General features: G+C 44.5%; 4 protein-coding genes across 6 annotated transcripts; all 4 read left to right on the forward strand.

Moving 5' to 3' along the window:
* Positions 1 to 135: 135 nt before the first annotated feature.
* LOC125973915 (interleukin-1 receptor type 2) lies at positions 136 to 3,899 on the forward strand. Of its 2 annotated transcripts, XM_049728643.1 has the most exons (9): positions 190 to 338; positions 1,083 to 1,343; positions 1,522 to 1,765; positions 2,114 to 2,282; positions 2,485 to 2,656; positions 2,866 to 2,943; positions 3,059 to 3,194; positions 3,275 to 3,420; positions 3,574 to 3,899. In XM_049728643.1, the coding sequence occupies exons 2-9, from the start codon at positions 1,259 to 1,261 to the stop codon at positions 3,732 to 3,734; spliced, it is 1,191 nt and encodes a 396-aa protein (XP_049584600.1). In that variant the 5' UTR covers positions 190 to 338; positions 1,083 to 1,258; the 3' UTR covers positions 3,735 to 3,899. The 2 variants fall into 2 exon arrangements, with proteins under 2 accessions (XP_049584598.1, XP_049584600.1); XM_049728641.1 differs by lacking the exon at positions 1,083 to 1,343 and having other exon boundaries at positions 136 to 338.
* A 573-nt stretch (positions 3,900 to 4,472) lies between these two features.
* On the forward strand, positions 4,473 to 9,504 carry zmp:0000000936 (interleukin-1 receptor type 1). Its single transcript, XM_049728610.2, has 12 exons — positions 4,473 to 4,606; positions 5,889 to 5,963; positions 6,396 to 6,648; positions 6,840 to 7,035; positions 7,127 to 7,298; positions 7,441 to 7,503; positions 7,580 to 7,724; positions 7,988 to 8,142; positions 8,209 to 8,352; positions 8,417 to 8,590; positions 8,721 to 8,959; positions 9,026 to 9,504. The coding sequence occupies exons 2-12, from the start codon at positions 5,891 to 5,893 to the stop codon at positions 9,344 to 9,346; spliced, it is 1,935 nt and encodes a 644-aa protein (XP_049584567.1). The 5' UTR covers positions 4,473 to 4,606; positions 5,889 to 5,890; the 3' UTR covers positions 9,347 to 9,504.
* Positions 9,505 to 9,664: 160 nt separating this feature from the next.
* On the forward strand, positions 9,665 to 13,157 carry il1rl2 (interleukin 1 receptor-like 2). Of its 2 annotated transcripts, none has more exons than XM_049728622.2 (13): positions 9,665 to 9,841; positions 9,913 to 9,998; positions 10,114 to 10,184; positions 10,544 to 10,757; positions 10,830 to 10,998; positions 11,095 to 11,266; positions 11,346 to 11,417; positions 11,511 to 11,637; positions 11,714 to 11,853; positions 11,991 to 12,137; positions 12,398 to 12,559; positions 12,636 to 12,857; positions 12,970 to 13,157. In XM_049728622.2, the coding sequence occupies exons 3-13, from the start codon at positions 10,133 to 10,135 to the stop codon at positions 13,155 to 13,157; spliced, it is 1,665 nt and encodes a 554-aa protein (XP_049584579.1). In that variant the 5' UTR covers positions 9,665 to 9,841; positions 9,913 to 9,998; positions 10,114 to 10,132. The 2 variants fall into 2 exon arrangements, with proteins under 2 accessions (XP_049584579.1, XP_049584580.1); XM_049728623.2 differs by lacking the exon at positions 9,665 to 9,841 and adding an exon at positions 9,843 to 9,878 and having other exon boundaries at positions 9,943 to 9,998.
* A 159-nt stretch (positions 13,158 to 13,316) lies between these two features.
* Positions 13,317 to 17,439, forward strand: il1rl1 (interleukin 1 receptor-like 1). Its single transcript, XM_049728619.1, has 12 exons — positions 13,317 to 13,431; positions 14,032 to 14,086; positions 14,191 to 14,443; positions 14,516 to 14,702; positions 14,907 to 15,057; positions 15,224 to 15,283; positions 15,652 to 15,775; positions 15,928 to 16,079; positions 16,176 to 16,313; positions 16,373 to 16,573; positions 16,642 to 16,775; positions 16,848 to 17,439. Exons 2-12 carry the CDS (start codon positions 14,038 to 14,040, stop codon positions 17,136 to 17,138), a joined length of 1,740 nt encoding a protein of 579 aa, XP_049584576.1. The 5' UTR covers positions 13,317 to 13,431; positions 14,032 to 14,037; the 3' UTR covers positions 17,139 to 17,439.
* Positions 17,440 to 17,491: the final 52 nt, after the last annotated feature.

Genomic DNA, 17,491 nt, shown 5'->3' on the forward strand with positions numbered 1-17,491 from the left:
AGGATGTGTTTATAAAGCATGAGATGATGACAATAACCTTTTGTTCCACATCTTTGCAGTTGGAGCCAGATGACAAATACATTACAATCTTCTTTCTCAACATTGTGACTTATTTTCGTAACTTTCTCATTGCTTATTATTGTGAATGTATTCTTGAAACATTCTGACATTTCTTGTGACGTGACAAATGTGTCCTTCTAGAAATAACCCGCCGCCACCCCTCCTACCTTGCATTGTGGAGTACAAAGTGTTTGGTTGGGAAACCTCGGAGTTTACCTTCTCGTCGGCCCTTTCAAACCAAACACTGACGGGAAAGACTGAGCACATACCTGTGGAATGTAAGTACAAATTGTCCTTGAAATAATTGTGCTTTATTTTTCCTGTCGTGCCTGTCCTCTGTTGGCTAATAGTTTGACTAGTTTTAATATTGCTTGGTTGCATATCTTCTTTCATCACGTGTTTGACAATGTTGGTATTTTTGACTCATTTGGACTGATGGTCATTTCATGGATGGGCTCTTCCTGAATGACAAAAACACGTCACTTATTTTTGTGCGTGTGTTTCTTTCCTGCTTTGAACACTCTTTTAAAATAATGCTGAATGTTGAAATGTTACACAACTAAATATCAACTCATTCACTGCCATTGACAACGATAGAAGTCAAAGTCAAATTTTCATGCCTGGCCGTGTTAAAAAAAAAAAGCAATATAAAAGAAAATGTGAAGAATACTTTGAGAACGTTAAATGTGTTAACGTTAAAAATCAATGTTTAAACAATGACAAATTTTAAGCAACTAGATGTAAACAAAATGCTGCAACATTTTTTTTTTTCTTTCTCACGCGTGTGTGCATATGTTAATTCATGTGTTTATGTAATGTCCTGAGGAAATGGAAGCAGAAGTAAACTTTGTCCGGCTAGAAAGGAAAATGAGTATTTAAAGTTCACATCATGTCAAATGGTAATTATATAAATGTTTTTTTTAATTCGGATGATATTTGAATGAATGTGCTTTTTAAAAAAAACAAAAAAAATCATCAATTTATTGAATTCTTCTCTTTTTTTTTAAATGCATGTGAGTCAGACCAGTGTTGGTCCATCGTGCGGTTACAAGGTTTCCGTGACGATTGATGAGGCCATCGGCTTCTACTTAAGAGTCCGACTTGAGACTGGGACCCTCACTCGGGCTGTTTTGAAGCGCTCGCCATGTTGGCTTGAAAGCCGTACGCTGTCCCACAGTGTCAGAAGCCTCTCGTAGCCATGTCACCCATCGTGGCGTTGATGATGCTAGCCGTAGAGTTAGCTCACGGACAAAGATTTGCGCTTCCGTCGTTGCCTATGAAGGGTGAGCTGCCTCCCAAATGAAAATGTCACTTTCGCTTATTTTTAATCTGAAAAAAAAATGCAATTTGTCATTGTACATTAACTATCCATGCTTTTCGTCGTCATTAGCATGAATAAGTATTGTTGCACTCAACATTGCGTGATGTCTGTCTGACCTTGATTGTTGTTCTTTCCACCAGATGGCTGCTTGACGGTGGCACCCGAGTTGGAGCTCTTTCATTTGGAGAGAGAGGCGGTAAGCGTGTCGTGTCCCATCTTCCTGAGGGCCCTCCATGTTCGCCACATCACACCGTCGGATGCCAACTTCCGCATTGCCAAGGGCAATTTCACCCACGACGAAGACCGAGTCCGACGCATCAACTTGGATTTGTGGCTCCTTCCAGCTCAGCCGTCTGACTCGGGCGAGTACACATGCACCTTCAGGTAACAAATCAAAATATTTCCCAAATATTGATTTGTCAAGTCGCAACAAAATTTTAAAAACACCACTAAATGGAAAAAAAAAAAAACAATGTTTGTATTAAATTTTGGGAAAAACACTGAATGTAATTTATAAAGAAAAAAAATTACAGAATGTCACAAATACTACCAGAATAAAAAAATATGTTAAACTAATGTTAAAAAAACGCTCCTAAAAAGCCATACAAAATGTCACAAGAAAATCTTTAAATCACTCAAAATTTTTCCAACTGCTTCTATTGTAAAAAAAAAATATTCAAATCATAACGAAAGCACTTTTAACGTTGTTTTATTGCTGTTATTGCAACGTAGGAACGCCACATACTGCATCCGCGGCAGCGTGACGTTGCGGGTGTACGCCAAGTCGGCAGTGGACGTGGACAACCTGTCGTTCGAGTACGACGCCATGCTGGGAGAAAACGTCACGCTCAATTGTCCCATTAGGAAACACTACTCCCACACACCTGTCCAATGGTTGAAGGTGAGAGCAGAACTTTGTGGGTACACTCCAGGCCTGATTGTGGTTGAATAAAATGGTTCAAATGTTACTCATTAAAATTATTCAAACAAATGTTATTGTTGTTTTTCCTTCTAAAAAATATATATCAACAATATTTAATGTAAACAATCAAAAGACCTAACCAAATTTAACGTCCCTGATTTTATTTCCAATTTCTTTGCAGGGTGCTGTCACCCTCCAGTCCCACAGGTGGAACTCTTCCGAGAGAGATACGAGAAAACTGCGGCTCCCAGAGGTGCAGTATTCCGACGGCGGGTTGTACACATGCCGACTGAGCGTGCTGGTGGAGGACAGCGAGTTCCCACTCACTCGCACCATCCGACTCCTCGTCAAAGGTGCCTTCCATGTCGTACGGGCATCACATACTCAAAGATACTACCTTAAAAATATTTGTTGTATCACTAAGAATGTACACATACAAAAACAGGACGGCCCAAAAATATCCCAAAATATCTTTTATTAAATCGTCAAAAAAACAACTGCACATTTTGCCCAAAGGATTTCAAAACACTTGCCATAAGTCTTTCTTTTGTCAATTTTTCAGAACCCCAGTTAGCCACACCATCAATGACGCCACTGATCATCTCGCCATCTAACGGCAGCGTCCACCAGGCCTCACACGGTGAGTCACTGACTTTGTCGAGAAGATCATCTAGTTAATAAAAGGGGGAAAAAAATAAAAAACATAATGTAGTTATTGTTATCCTCAGCATTCCACAAGTTATTGATTGTTGCAGGTTCAGGTCTGGAGGTTAAGTGCACGGCGCTGACGTCATGCCAGTCCAGTCCCTGGACAGCTGTGTGGTGGTTTGCGGACGGCGTCCAGATAGACGCGTCACGCCTCCACGGACGAGCTCTGCAGACCGGGAGAAGGTAGCCGCTCATTTCCTCACCACAACCTTGTCTTTCGAAATGCGCTTTTTGTCACAAAATGGCTATCGCCGTCCGTGCAGGGAAACCCGGGTGACTCCGGGTTGCCAGGTGGAAGTGGGGCTGGTCATCATGTCAATGACAGAAGAAGAGGAAGGGGTGGAGCTAACGTGTGTCACTCAAAATCAGGATGGGAGACGGGAAGTGACGGTCACGCTCCACGTAGAGGGTGAGTCATATCACACGTGAGAATGTACAAGTAGGCTTAAGTCTGGTTTCAATTTATTCTTTCAAGTCAGGTTAAGGCTTTTAATTTTTGAATAAGAATCATTTTCCAAGAAAGGAAAAGGCATGACCCAAGGTTTGTCCCTCCCCAAAACAGACTCGAGCATGACCTGGGTCGTGGTGGGCTGTGTGTCCATTTCCTGTTTCCTGGTGGTGCTCTCCATCTTCCTCTACGCTTTGCTCATCAAGCCCAAACTCAAGAAGAACACCAAGAAGAACGCCGATTACTTTCTAGCGCGCCAGGACAGTGTCTGCTAGTGGATGTTGCACTACTTCCTTTGGGCAACAGGTGGCAGCAGCACCCACAACTCTATCTTGTGACAACCCACCAGATTTGAAAGTTGATTTACACACGCACACATTTATTACGGATTTTCTCTCATATTTCACGTGTTCAGGCTAAATAAAACCAACAAATGCAAAGTCAGATTTATTTGTCGTAAATATAACATTGAAGACTTGTAAATGTGGATTAAATGATGTATGGTGGATGTGTAGAATGAAAAAAAAACAATTGAACAGAATATATAATCCAAATATTTTAAAAGGTAACCCCAAAACGATTACAAATATTTGAACACTAAGTACGTGAAACCAGCAAAAAAACAAAACAAAAGTATAAACCGCAAAATATAAATAAAAGCATGAATCAGCAAAACAAAGAGTAAACCATTAAAAAAATCGGTACATTTTTAAAAGCTACATATAAAGTTAGCAATCTGGACAGGAAATAATGAAAATAAAAGACATCTAAAACACAAAATTTGCACCCCAAAATGTCAGGAAATCGGAAAATATTTTAAAAATTCACCAGTTAAACAAAAATCGAATTGATTTATTGTGGCCACAAGATGGCGCCAAAGGAAGACGCCCGTGTAAAATGAAGCACCTCCGTGGAATGTATTCACTTGCCAAGACTTGAATTGTGTGTGTGTGTGAGTGTGCGTGAGCCAGAAGCGATTGCTCAACTTACGAGAAGTTGCAACATTTGTCTTTATTCAGACTGTGAAAGGGCTCTCGACAAAGAAGACGCGCGTTCGATTCCTCTGCCACCAGATGAATGACATGAGGCCTCTGTCATGTGACCAGAGGAGGCCGACCACCACCAAATCATCATCACCACCACACAGGTAAGTTTTAACTGGCCATTTGTTCAACTTCCTGAGTGGCTCAGGAAGTTGAAGGGTCAACACGTTGCCAGGGCATTTACGTGTTCACTTATTTTGTTTAGATATACTGCATGTTTCTACACTAGACAATGACAAGCCTAAACTGGAAGTATTGCTGTATATTAGTAAGATTAACAAAAAAAACATACAAAAAATGCAAATAAAAAAATCAAGACAATTAAAAAAAAATCCAGTAATCGAAAGCGTACATGAAAAAGAATGACTTTTATGGTGAATGTGTTCACACAGGAAGTAGTACTAATAGTAATAGGATGTTGTTTTTCAAAATAAAACACCCCAAATGCTAATTGTTGACCAGTTGCTTTGAAAAATGACACCTAAAAAGAATTACAAGTTGTATTCAAAGTCGTGAATTTCGGAAAAAGCCATTCAAAATGTAATTGTTGACTTCCCACTATGCCACGTGCTCCCACGCGCTCATTTAGCTTTGCGGGGGCTAACTCGGCTTCTTTCATGGCTTTATAACTTGAGGGTAAAAACGACAAGTAGGTGAGGCCTCATCATGGGAGTAATTAAAATTAATGACAAGAATAGTTGTGAGTCATATTTGACTTGTGTGGACAAAGTACTGACTCATACATTTCACCCTCTTTAAAAACGGTAACAGACGAATGACCAAACTAGCTTCCACAAAGTTACTTGTGCTAACATCGACTGCTATTTCGGGTTGTTCCAAATTTCCTCCTCTTTGACCAAGGCCTGAAGAACTTATGAACAAAGTAGAAATAAAAACATTAAACGAACAAAACAACTCAAAACGGCAACTAGTTAACCTTTGGCTGGTTAGCAAATGAACAAATAGTCCAACAAACACACTTACTCACTAACATTTTGACCTGAGTGACTAAATCATTGTAATTTGAAAAATGATTGCGCATAAGTGGTTCTGATGGAGGGACGAATAAATGAAACAAAACTGATAACTAACTGAACTTAACTCACGAATGCATAAACAATTGTTGTTTTTACGATGGCCACACTTTCTCTCTCCCACACATACGCACGCATGCACGCACGGCTGATCTGGCCTGCTTCCATGTGGTTCCACAGAAGCCTTGCATCATCATTTTGGGCGGTTCTTGCATGAAATCAGTGTCTGAAGCTTCTCTACCGATTGCTCATGTGGGAGGCGCCGCCGCTTCAGGGCGGTACACGTTGTCCCCTCGTTCGCTGCTGTTTGCCATCATTGCGCTGTAGCTGTCCATCCTTCATGTTGTTTCAGTCATGTGCGTCCATGTGTGGACCCTTCTGCTGCTGTTGATGGTGCCAAGTGTCTACGGGACTCACGTCGTTTCGGGTGAGTAGCGGTGCTGGAACGCTGGCTCGAGACTGACTCGTGCTGGTGGGTCACATTGGCTGGACGGTGGGAAAGTCCTAAATGGGTCAAAGTCAACCACATGTTTATTCACTAAACCTTCATGTTTGTTTTGTAATATCCGGGAAAAGTGGGAGCAAAACTGTTGATTTTTGTGTCAGTAAAATGTAATCAAGTTAGGAGGAGTGTTAAGTGCTCGTTCGCTGTGGTGGGACTGAGTCAAGTGTGGAAAAAGTTCTTGGGAATGGGGTCATATCCTCTTGGCTAAAATCCCAACAAATACAACGAAGAATGTCTCATGAGGATGGACACCCAACAAATAACACGAGCTAGCTTATTCTCTGGCTAACTTGCTAACAAACGAAGCAAGCAACGTTTGTGAAAAAGCTAACTGCGGACATTTGTTTTTGTCAGATGAATGCAAGGACTATGACGTTCAGTTTGAGCGCGTGTTCTCAGTGCCAGGAGACGTGGCCATGATCAATTGCACGCTGGCATCTCCCGACGTCTTCAACTTGTCGACGGCGTCCTACAAGGTGGAGTGGTACCACGTAGAGACGGGACGAGCGCTTCGCAACGTCAGCCGTCGCGTCCTCATCCGAGGGGAGACCCTGTGGTTGCTCAATGTCACCATGGAGCATGACGGACATTACCAGTGCGTGGTCAGGTAATTGTGGAATTGATTAAATTGTACACAATATAATTTTTTCGACACAAATCTGAATTGATTTGCTCTTTTTTTTATTGATTTAATTTATTGGTTATGGATTTTCTATTACGATGAATTCAAAGGCATTTTTTTTTTTTTTGCCACACCTAAGCCCTGCCGCTTGCTGATTGGTCCGCTCCTTCTTCCAGGACGAGCGCGTCGGCCTGCTTCAAGCAGTCCACCAGGTTGGTGGTGGAGCATCCACTTCAAGGCGAGTGCGGTCGTCCGCGCAAAGCCTACCAGGTCCTCATCGTAGGCGTGACCGACACGCTCTCCTGTCCAGTCAGAGACGTCCTCAAAACGCTTCAAAGCTACGGCATCACCGCCTCCGTGACCTGGTACCGAGTGAGTCATACCTTGGTCTTGTTGCCATGGAAACCACAAGATTTTTCCCAATATTTCTGCACAACAGTTTCTGTGTCATCGTGCATATTAGGGCTGCGACTTGATTGAGGACGGCTTTGACGGACACGTTTACCGCGACCTAGCACGGCTGAAAATTAAAGACGTGGACAGCCGCAACAACCAGCTGTACACGTGCACACTGAATTTTAACCTGGGCGACGTCGCGGCATCCATGTCGGAGACCATCGAGGCTTGGGTGCAAGGTGGGCAACAGAGACACTCCCTCGCATTGTCACAAGGGGGCGACAGAGAGTATCGCACATCTGAATGGAGTAGAGATGATTTTAAAAATTGTGTAGCACCACTTTTTGCCTCCCATCAAACTATTTTGCTGTTGTGTTGCAGAGGATCACTGCTTCGAGCCCCAAGTGCTGCAGCCAGCCAACGATTTTGTCAAAGCGGCCGCAGGTGAGCAGTCAAGAATATAAAGTGACGAAACACGTAGCTGCCAATGAGGCTAACGTGGCTAACTGTTTGTGTTCAGGGTCTCGTTTGACGCGAAAATGTCAAGTATTCGTGCCGTGCATTGGCACCGTTCCTGACGACCTTATAGTGAACGTATTATGGTTGGATGACAACGACTTCATTTCCGACAACGACTCAGAAAGGATCTTCGCTTCACAACCACGGTGACAACATTGGTTTCTTTTAGGAGCATCTTTTTAATACCATTCAGGGGTTAACCAAAAACTGATTCCGTAGGTTCTACTTTTAGATCTCTTTTGGAACTGCTTCATTATTTTGGGAGGTTCTAAAAAGTACCAAAAGTACCGCTATAATCAAAAATGCTGACTTGTACCATGCATCCTTCTTTGTTTTTAGAAGCTTTCAAAAGTGATGGGTTCTCTCTTTTGTCTGTTTCAACTTCCTGTTTCAATTTCCCGTGTTCCAGCGTGTGGCGTGTGAACACCACCCGGAAAGGTGTGTGGATGGAGAGCATGCTGACCATTTCCTCCCTGAAGAAGACCGACTTCCTGGTCAACTACACGTGTCGAGCGTACAGCGCGCGAGGTTTTCCTCAGGCCCACTTTGCCGTGCTGCCTCCAGGTAAATCTCGTCAGGGTCCGACGGCCGCCATCTTGTTCCTGTGTCTTGACCTCCTGCGGGTTACAGAAGCGGACTACACGGTTGCTGTCAGCTGTGTGTTTGGCAGCGTGGTGGCTCTCGCCGTGATGGCTGTGGTGGTGTACCACCGATTCAAGATTGACATCGTGCTGTTTTTACGCGGCTCCTTCCCAGTCTTCTATACAAACAAAGGTAAGAAATTGGTTCTGTTTTTAATGCTAGCATGCTAAATGATTTGATTTGTTGCCGCTGTCAGAAAACGACGGCAAGCAGTTTGACGCTTACGTGATGGCCTACTACCCGGTCAACTGCCAGCTGGATGTTAGCCACGGAATGCTAACGTTTGCGCTTAACATCCTGCCGCAAGTGTTGGAAAAAGCTTGCGGCTACAAACTTTTCATAGCGGGACGGGACTCCCTGCCAGGACAAGGTAATACACTTAGTTTATTTATAAATTGTTTACTTACTTCCTTAATTCACTTTTACGTGTCTTAGTGAGTGCGCGATTAAGCTAGCGTGCCCTGTTTGTGTGTTTACGGTGACTCTGCTTCCCCCTGCAGCCATGGTGGACTCTGTGCACGACAACATGCTGGCCAGCCGCAGACTCCTCCTGCTCTACGGCGCCTCGCCCTTCACCTGCACGCATCGCCACCACCACCGGCACGACAACAAACACACAAACATCAACAACAACAACTCTAACAACAACAACCTGGGCGAGGAGCTCTGTTTGGACCCACGAAGTCAACACGAGTGTATAGTGGCCATGCATCAAGTACTCATGGAGGGAACCCTCAAGGTCAGCTCCACAATTAACACACTTTTGTTTGGTGACTTTTTTTTGATTGTTACGTTTGTTTTGCAGGTGGTGCTGGTGGAGCTGGAGGAGGTCAGCGCAGCGCAACTAGCTCTCTTCCCGGAGTCGCTGCGTCACCTGCGGAAGAAACAGGGCGCTGTGTGCTGGTGGAAGGACCACCGCCAGCACCAGCAGTCCAAACTGAAGTGTTGGACCACTTCCACTGGGAAGTCCTCCCCATCCAGGACCGGTACATGGGACCACAAGGAATTACACTCACCTGGTTCGCTCTCTCCGTCGTCCAAGTTCTGGAAGGAGATTCGCTATCACATGCCCGTGAGGAGCAAGACAGTAGCGCCCCCTGAAAGGACGACTCTCTTGAAGGTGTAGCCACTCAATTTTGCTACTAGGACACCACAATGCTCAAACATGAAGAGCCGGACTGAGTGGAGCAGAACTCGAAAGCGTTTGCAGAACGATAGTACCCCCTTGTGGATAATTAATTTAGTTTTCTGGCGTGTATGTAATAAAATTAAGTAAAAACATTATTCTTTGAATAGGTGTTTTCTTCACATATTATTATTATGACGACATTTTGATCATTTAATGCCATTTCAAACGTATTCACAAAGATTATCCTCCCGTTAATCGATGATGCTCAGTGAAGACATCTTGACTTAAACACTGATGTAATTAGGTGAGAAACAAAAGACCTTTACAGCAGTTCCAATTCAAAGAAGTTTTTTTTCTGCCGCATACATACGAAAACCAAGTGAGGGGTGGTGGCCTGGTTTTTGTGGTGTGTGTGTGTGTTTCTTTTTCTGAGGGTGGAAGGTCGTTGAAGGAAAAACCCAGGGTGTCATCATGTGAAAACAGGATGTGCAGGTAAGAGGCGAGCAGAAGTCGCAGTAACGACTCACTGGTAAGTTGACTTACTATAACACTCATCATTTCAGTTTCTTATTATTCTCGGAATAATAAACCAGAGCAGAGGTGGAGCAAAGGCTAGAAGACTCATCATCGTTTTATGAAGCAAAGCGAGGTATGCTCTCTAAATTTCTTTATAGATTTTTGTGTGGACTGGGATTTTGTGTGTGTTTTGTCTTATGACTTGTGTCGACACTTTTCACTTCCCTCACTGGTGGTGTTTCTTCAAGAGTTGTGTGGAAAGCACTAATGGCTTGTCTGCCTGCGCTAGCCATATTGCTCATTGCGGCCAACACGCTCGGTGAGTACGCTGATATTCCTCCATTTGTATTATTATGCTTTATTATTTATTTTACAAGTCAATTGGTGAATTGTTTGCTTTTAAGAAAATCAGGCACTAGGTTAGACAGCAGTACAGCCACCCACACTCTTAACCATATTAGTAGAGTTTAAATTTGATTTGATGTGAGTGGCTGGGAGAAATCACATGATGTTTGGTAAGTGTCCTTTTATTTAGGTCAGTGTGTCACCTAATTGAGGTCAAGTGAGGTCGTACTTCTTAAACCCGCAAAAGACTTATTACTCTAGCAAGACCATGACGTGTTGAAATTTATAGTTACTTTTTAATTCAGACTATGTATGTGTGTGCTTCCTTTACAGGCCACAAGGGGGCGCCAGAAACCTACTATGTCAGCGCAGGCCACCTCCTACTGCTCAAGTGTCCCATCGCGGGTGAAAACGTCACGTGGGCCCGAGAAGAGGTGATGGCGGGGACGATGCCATCTCTGCCCCCTGGCGTGGAAGTCATAGACGACCTTCTGTACTTCCTTCCCGTGCAGATGTCCCATAATGGCACTTACAGTTGCGAGAGCAAGTAAGGAAACACGCTGAGTGTCGTGTACGTCTTGAGATGGCGTCTTGACTTGAGTGTTTGTTCGCTGTGAAGGGTCCAAAGCAGGACCGTCAAGATTGACTTTTGCGTGTCGGTGTCCAATGGACTTTGTCCTCCTGTGGCTGAAGTGAGGCGCATCACCCTGGGGGTCACAAAGAGCCTCCCCTGCAAGCTGGACGACGTCCTACGACGCAACCACACGAGTAACTTACGGTGGCTGAGGGTATGGTGCCTCGCCGGGATCAAAAAGGTTCCATTTGTGCAGATTTATCCAAATGTCACATAGCTCGGTAAAACTAGCTTGTTCAAAATCGTGCAGGACTGCCACCCGCTGGAGCGAGAGGGCGTAACTATCAGCGTGCCCGACAGCGGCTTGAGGTTGCACAAGGCCACGGAGGAGGACGCCGGCACGTACACTTGCCTGGTGGACATCAGCCTCCGTGGCAGGAAGTACACGTCGGCACGAAGCGTCCAGCTGGACATAAATAACGGTGGGCGCCAATTTTATTATCATTTAAATAAATCAATCATTCGAATCTTCTTCAAACCTTCTATTTGTTTTGGATGCAGAGTTGACACGGACAATTTTTAGCGTGCCTGAGGTGATCCAACAACAGGATCAAGTGGTCGTCGTAGACATGGGTGAGGTCATCGTAGACGATTAGTTGTCAGTTTATCAATTTTATGAGTTTGTATTCTTGACAATCTGAGTAAGACAGTCTGATGTGGTGTTAGGTGCACGTGTGAAGCTGAAGTGCTCGGCTTTGCTGGGCTACAGCCAGAATGAGGAGACGACAATGTTCTGGATCGTAAATGGCACTTTTGCTGACGAGGACCCGGAGCTCAATGAGACGTTCCACTTGTGAGTTTGCCGTTATCCACTATTAAAATCTGCACGCATACGTAAAACGTCTCACATGATCCGCTTTCCTCCGCAGCACGCCAAACCGAGGCCGCGTGATTGGCGAGTCCATCCTGACCATTTCCAGAGTTCTTCCTCGTTTCCTCAATGTCTTAATTCGCTGTCGGATCCAGAGCCCTCTGAAGGTGGAAGATTGCCAAGTGCAGCTCAGAGAAGGTAATGCAATAACCAGAATCAGAAATATCTTATTCTATCATATTTGGCATATTTATTTAATATGTCCAAAAAAAATCACATTTAAATATTGTTGACATATTTCATCTGCACCACAACTACTTCGTGTCTCCCACCAGCCAACCACAGCTGGTTCTACACTTGCGTGGCAGTGGGCGTGGCCACCCCGCTTCTTCTTCTACTTCTGGTCTTCCTGATGCTCCTTTTCAGGCTGGACGTAGTGTTGGCATACAGGAGGCTGCACGGATATTTTGTTACTCCTCAAGGTGACACACAGCGACATTTTGTTTACGACTGTTTACGATGTAGATAAACTAAATAACAGACAACTAACAAAATGAATTATTTGACTTGCTGATAAATGGCAGGTAGCTTGCTAGCTATTTTAACGAGCTACTTTTTAAAATAACAAAATAAATATACTATAAACAAATGACCATCAATGAGACAAAATGACCAACAGAGCAACACAACATCGTTAGCTAACACGCTAATTGACTCACGCTGGCGTCTCCCATGTGCGCAGATACCGAGTGGGTCCCGTACGACGCCTTGGTGAGCGTGGTCCCCGCCGAGACCAGCTCAAGCGTGGCGTCTGACTTTGCCCTGCATACGCTGCCCGGCCGGCTGGAGGAACGACACGGCTTCCGCCTCTTCATCGCAGGCCGAGATGACATCCCAGGAGAAGGTATAGTCCATCTAACCAACGAGGACATAAATCATGCTGACAGAGTGTTTCTTCTCAAATGTTCTTCCCACGGCAGCAAAACTCGACGCCGTGGCGGCCACTTTGCGGAGATGCCGCCGGCTGATCATCGTCGTGGTGTCGGCCAAGGAGACGGACAAAGAGGAAGAGGGGGAGGAGGAGGACAAGAAGGAGTGGCGGCCCTTCATCCTTGGGGAGCGACAGCTGAGCTATGAGCAGAAGCTGGGCCTGCACGACGCTTTGATGCACGATACGCCCCCAGTCATCCTGCTGGAAATCGGTAATTGATTGACCGGCTAACTAACTATGCTAATAGTGACGAACGGTATATTCTTTTTTTTGTCTTTCCAAATGAGTGACTCGTACGTCCTATTCCGTGGTTCTCCTCCCAGACGGTCCGCCGGATTACGGCCGCTTGCCGCAGTCTCTAGCCTACATCAAGAGGAGGCAGGGAGCACTCGCGTGGAATCAAAGCAAACGCAATGGACGCTTCTGGAAAAAGCTCAGGTTGCTCATGCCGGACGTGCCAGCCAGCAGACGATCAAGACCTCATCAAGATCACATCTTGGTAGCGCAGTGACTCTGTTGTTAGGGTGGAGTGTACACAAGAGACATTTGAATTCAGTATTTCTTATCATCTTCTTACATCGCATCTTACTGGTAGCACTTAAGAGGCCATTACAGGAAAAACCAGGGATGGGGGTGGGGTACCACTTTAACGATAAACTGTGGGTGTGTGTGGGTGTGTGTGTGGTTGTGTGTGTGTGTGTGTGTGTGTGTGCACGCGCGAGGAGATGGCTATAAAAGGTCTTTTCGAAGAAGAGCAAAGACACTGTGTAACATTCTTCTAAGCGGTAAGAGACATATTTTACTGTATTTTACTTTTTTTAAATACATGTTTATTTTTAGTATCATTAGAATTTTGTACCCCCATTTAACCCACATTTATACAATAAAGTTTAAATAAAATTCAAATTTTTTAATATAATTTTTTTAAATTTGTAATGCTGTTTTCGGGTGAGGTTTTAATTGATTTTTCATTTAATTTGTTGCAATTATGTCATTTAGAAAACAACATTTAGCAATTTACTTTTACTACAATTTTTTTTATGGCACATTTTGACAATTTAATTTTTTTGTTTTATACGTTTCAAATAAAAATTCAAATTTGGAACTTGACATGTTCCTTTTGCATTTTATTTTAAGGCATCATCTTATTTGATGTCATTTAAAATGTTCATTTTGTCTTTTTCCTCCCTAAATTTGTTGAGATTTTTAAATAACGGAACGAAGTTTGTCTTTAAGCCTTATCAATCAGAGCGGAAGCAACAAAAGTGACGCAAGACATCCTGTTACTGTGATCAGATGGTCTTTCTCGCATGTCCTACCATACCGTTTGCGCTTGGCTGGCTACTTTGGCAGCTAAAAAGATTTTGAGGAATCTTCTCTTTTAGTTGGAGATGGATTTCTTCCCGCTCATCCTAATGGTGACCGCACTTCACCCTTCAGGTAAGCATGCTGTGCAAATATTTCCAAATGACCTTGCATTCATTCTACGGAAGTCAATGACCACTACCAGAAGCTTGAGCAGATTCTTTGTATGTTCTCCTCAGCCACACAGGAGCTCTCGTGCGAAGACTATGATGTGGAGAACTATGTGCTCGTAGAAGGCGAATCCTTCCATTTTGTTCCGTACGCCCTGGACGACTCCATGGTGCCCTTGGAAAAGTTCACGTGGTTCCGAAATTCTTCAGGCCGAAAGCGTGTCGTGGTCCCATCCGGTGAAATGGAGAGGATTCACCACCACGGCGGCGCGCTCTTCCTCTTGAACGTCACCGTGAAGGACTCGGGTTCCTACACGGCTCGGTGAGGGAAGATTCCGGGTCTGGTCGACTCGTTCTGGTTTCCGTTACTTTGAGGCGTTGTTTCTCGTTTCAGCCAAAACATCACGAGCGAGGCGTGCAACAACTATTATGTGAATATCACGGTCCGAGAAGCGAGTCGAGCTGGCAAGGAGCACTTCTACGGCGCTCTGGATGGTCCCGGAGGGAACAAACATCTAGTGTGTCCTGACCCGGTGCTCAAGATCTGCAGGAGTCTGGGCGGAGCCTTAAGCTGGTACAAGGTGAGGACACACGATCTGCTCTTAATAAGATAAGAAAAAATATGAATTGTTTTGATTTATTCCCCCACTTTAATTCGCTTATTCAATAATCCATTTTTACCCCCAGTATTTTTTAATTTCTTTTTTAAAATGGACTTTTGCAGTCTCTGAATAGAAGAAATTTGAAATTTTGCTCGATATTTTTGCGCATGTGATTTTCTCCAGAACGACATTCTGCTTGCTGATCGGCGATCAGCTACCATGTGGCTACACAACCTAACGGCCGAAGACCAAGGCGTGTACACGTGTGTGTGCACGTGGACTCATGAGGGCCACCAGTACACCACGTCAGGTTCTCGGGAGGTCACGATCAAAAGTGAGTGGAACCGACTTTGGGGGTGGCTGTGTTCACACCCACAACGGCGCAAGTAATATCAAACCAGAGAATTGCTTCTCTCTCTGTAAAATGATGCTCACAAAAAAAATCGAGCCCAATGTTTTGTGTTTGCATGAGCTCTGAAAATATTTTTTTTGACTCACAGATTCCTACTCCTCCAATTTGCTCATCTTGGCGCCCACAGAGAACATCAGCACCCATGAAGGTAAAAATTAAAAAGCGTAAATACATCAAATATTCAAAGAAAAACGCAAAAGAAACTCAAGGAGACAATATTTACATTCCTGCCCGTTTTTTGTGTGTATCTATCTTCCAGAGGATGTTGTAAATTCATCAAAGCGTATTTGTTATGACGACTTCTACTTATGTTTTGTCATGTTACGCTGCACCATATTTTGTATCATGCTGTCATCTTAAACGCCTTCCTGTTTCCCGTCGAGCTGCTTTTACTTCACCAAAAAATTTCAAACGTGGTCTGTGCATTTAATGGAAACTTGTACAACGTATCTACTTCAATTGTTACAATAAACATGGAATGTTTTAACTGTGTTTTTATTGGTTGTGGTGGTCCAGGCGTAGAACTGCGGCTCAACTGTACTGTGTTCTGCGGAACCAACATAAATCCTAAATGCTCGGCTCGATGGCAAGTCGGCGAGAAGAACAGCAAGCGCGATGGCTACACTCAGAGCATGAACGTGTACGTTCTTTTTAAAGCAAGTCTTTTGGAGACTTTTTTTTGTGGGACTTCTCATGACTTCATGTTGCTAAGTGAAAATGGCTTTGAGGGCTGCATTTTCAAAATGTCCCTAACCGAGCCACCGGGGAACCGACTCGCTGTGTTTCCCTTAGCCACACCTTATGGCCTTCCCAGAGCACGGTTGCCACGGCGATCCTTACCATCGCCAAAGTATCATCCAGAGATTTCCGAACAAATTTCAAATGCATCGGCACCGACGGCTTCTTGACGACGGAGCTGTTCTTCACACCGCTTCGCTCTCGAGGTCAGTGAAGGCATCACCACTTCATTAGACTCAGGTTAGTATTTGAAAGCTCAGCCCTCACTTAAAAGTCCGATTGTATTGTCGGGTGTGCTTCAGAGACACTCACTCCAGTGTGGCTCGCTGGAGTGTGTGTTGTGTTATTGTGTGTGTCTGCGGTCATCCTGGTCAAAGTCTTCACTGTGGACATCACGCTGCTCTTAAGACCTTACTTGCCCATGGCTGTCTGCAATAAAGGTAAACTTATCAAAAAAAAAAAAAATGCCGGACCTATGTGCACACTTTTTTTTTTGTAGATTCCAAGAGGTACGACGCGTATGTAGTGTTGGAAACGCCGCAGGTTCAACGACGGCAGAATGGAGTGCAGTACCCCGAGAAGCCACCAGAGGACGCCAACAAGCAGATGTTGGCTTTTGTAGAGCAGCTGGTGTCGGTCCTGGAAAACGCTTGCCGATATCACCTCTTCGTGCAGCACAGAGACAGCTTACCAGGAGAAGGTCACTAATGGCAAACCGTCATAACCGATTAGAAACCCTAACTTAAAACCATACCCACGTTGTATCAGCCCACATTACGCAGGTTCAGAAGAGCATCGAGCAGAGTCGCAGGCTGATATTGGTTCTCGCCCCACATTCGGAATCATCCGATCAGCAGATTGATTCCTCCCCTCGCCTCAGCACGGCAGGCTTTGATTGGCAGGTGTGACTTTGACCCGAGCATTGTCTTCAGAGAAATCTTTCACTTCAAATTCAGTCCCATTTGTCTTGTCAGGTGGCTCTGCACCACGTTCTCACCCAACCCAACATGGCCGTCATCTTCATTCAGGTGGGCCAAGCGGGGGATTACGCCCACCTTCCCCCGACCCTGCGCTATCTGCTTGCCAAGAACGTCCCCCTCAAGTGGTCGCCCAAGTCACACGGCACCGCCACGCGCCACTCGCGCTTCTGGAAGAACGTTCGCTACCTCATGCCCGTCAGGCCCGCTACGTGTCCACCGCAATTTTGCCTACAGGAGGGAGATAAAGGCTACACAGGAAAATGGTCGGGGGAGTTAGCGCCGTAGTTTCTCTTTTCCCCACAAGGGGGAGACAAAGTTTACTTTGTGATATGTTTGAAGTGTACTTGTCCCTTTTATTTCAAATCCTTTGTTGACACCATAACGTTTGATTAAACAAGCAGTCCCACCAAAATACCCGGAGGAAACCTACACAAGCACGGGGAGAAGAAACGCTACAGAAAGAAAGTCAGAGCAGTAATCATTTGTGAATTGTGAGGCGGACATGCAAACCTGTGTGTCGCCTCTTCATTCTTTCACTTCATTGATTTGATTTCTCACTCATCATTACACACGCAGTTTCTGCAGATTTCTAGTTTTTCAAGTGAATTCTTTACTCTACATGGTCATTTAAAAATAGA

This window comes from Syngnathus scovelli, chromosome 8, assembly GCF_024217435.2.
Source record: "Syngnathus scovelli strain Florida chromosome 8, RoL_Ssco_1.2, whole genome shotgun sequence".
NCBI classification, from domain to species: Eukaryota; Metazoa; Chordata; class Actinopteri; order Syngnathiformes; family Syngnathidae; genus Syngnathus; species Syngnathus scovelli.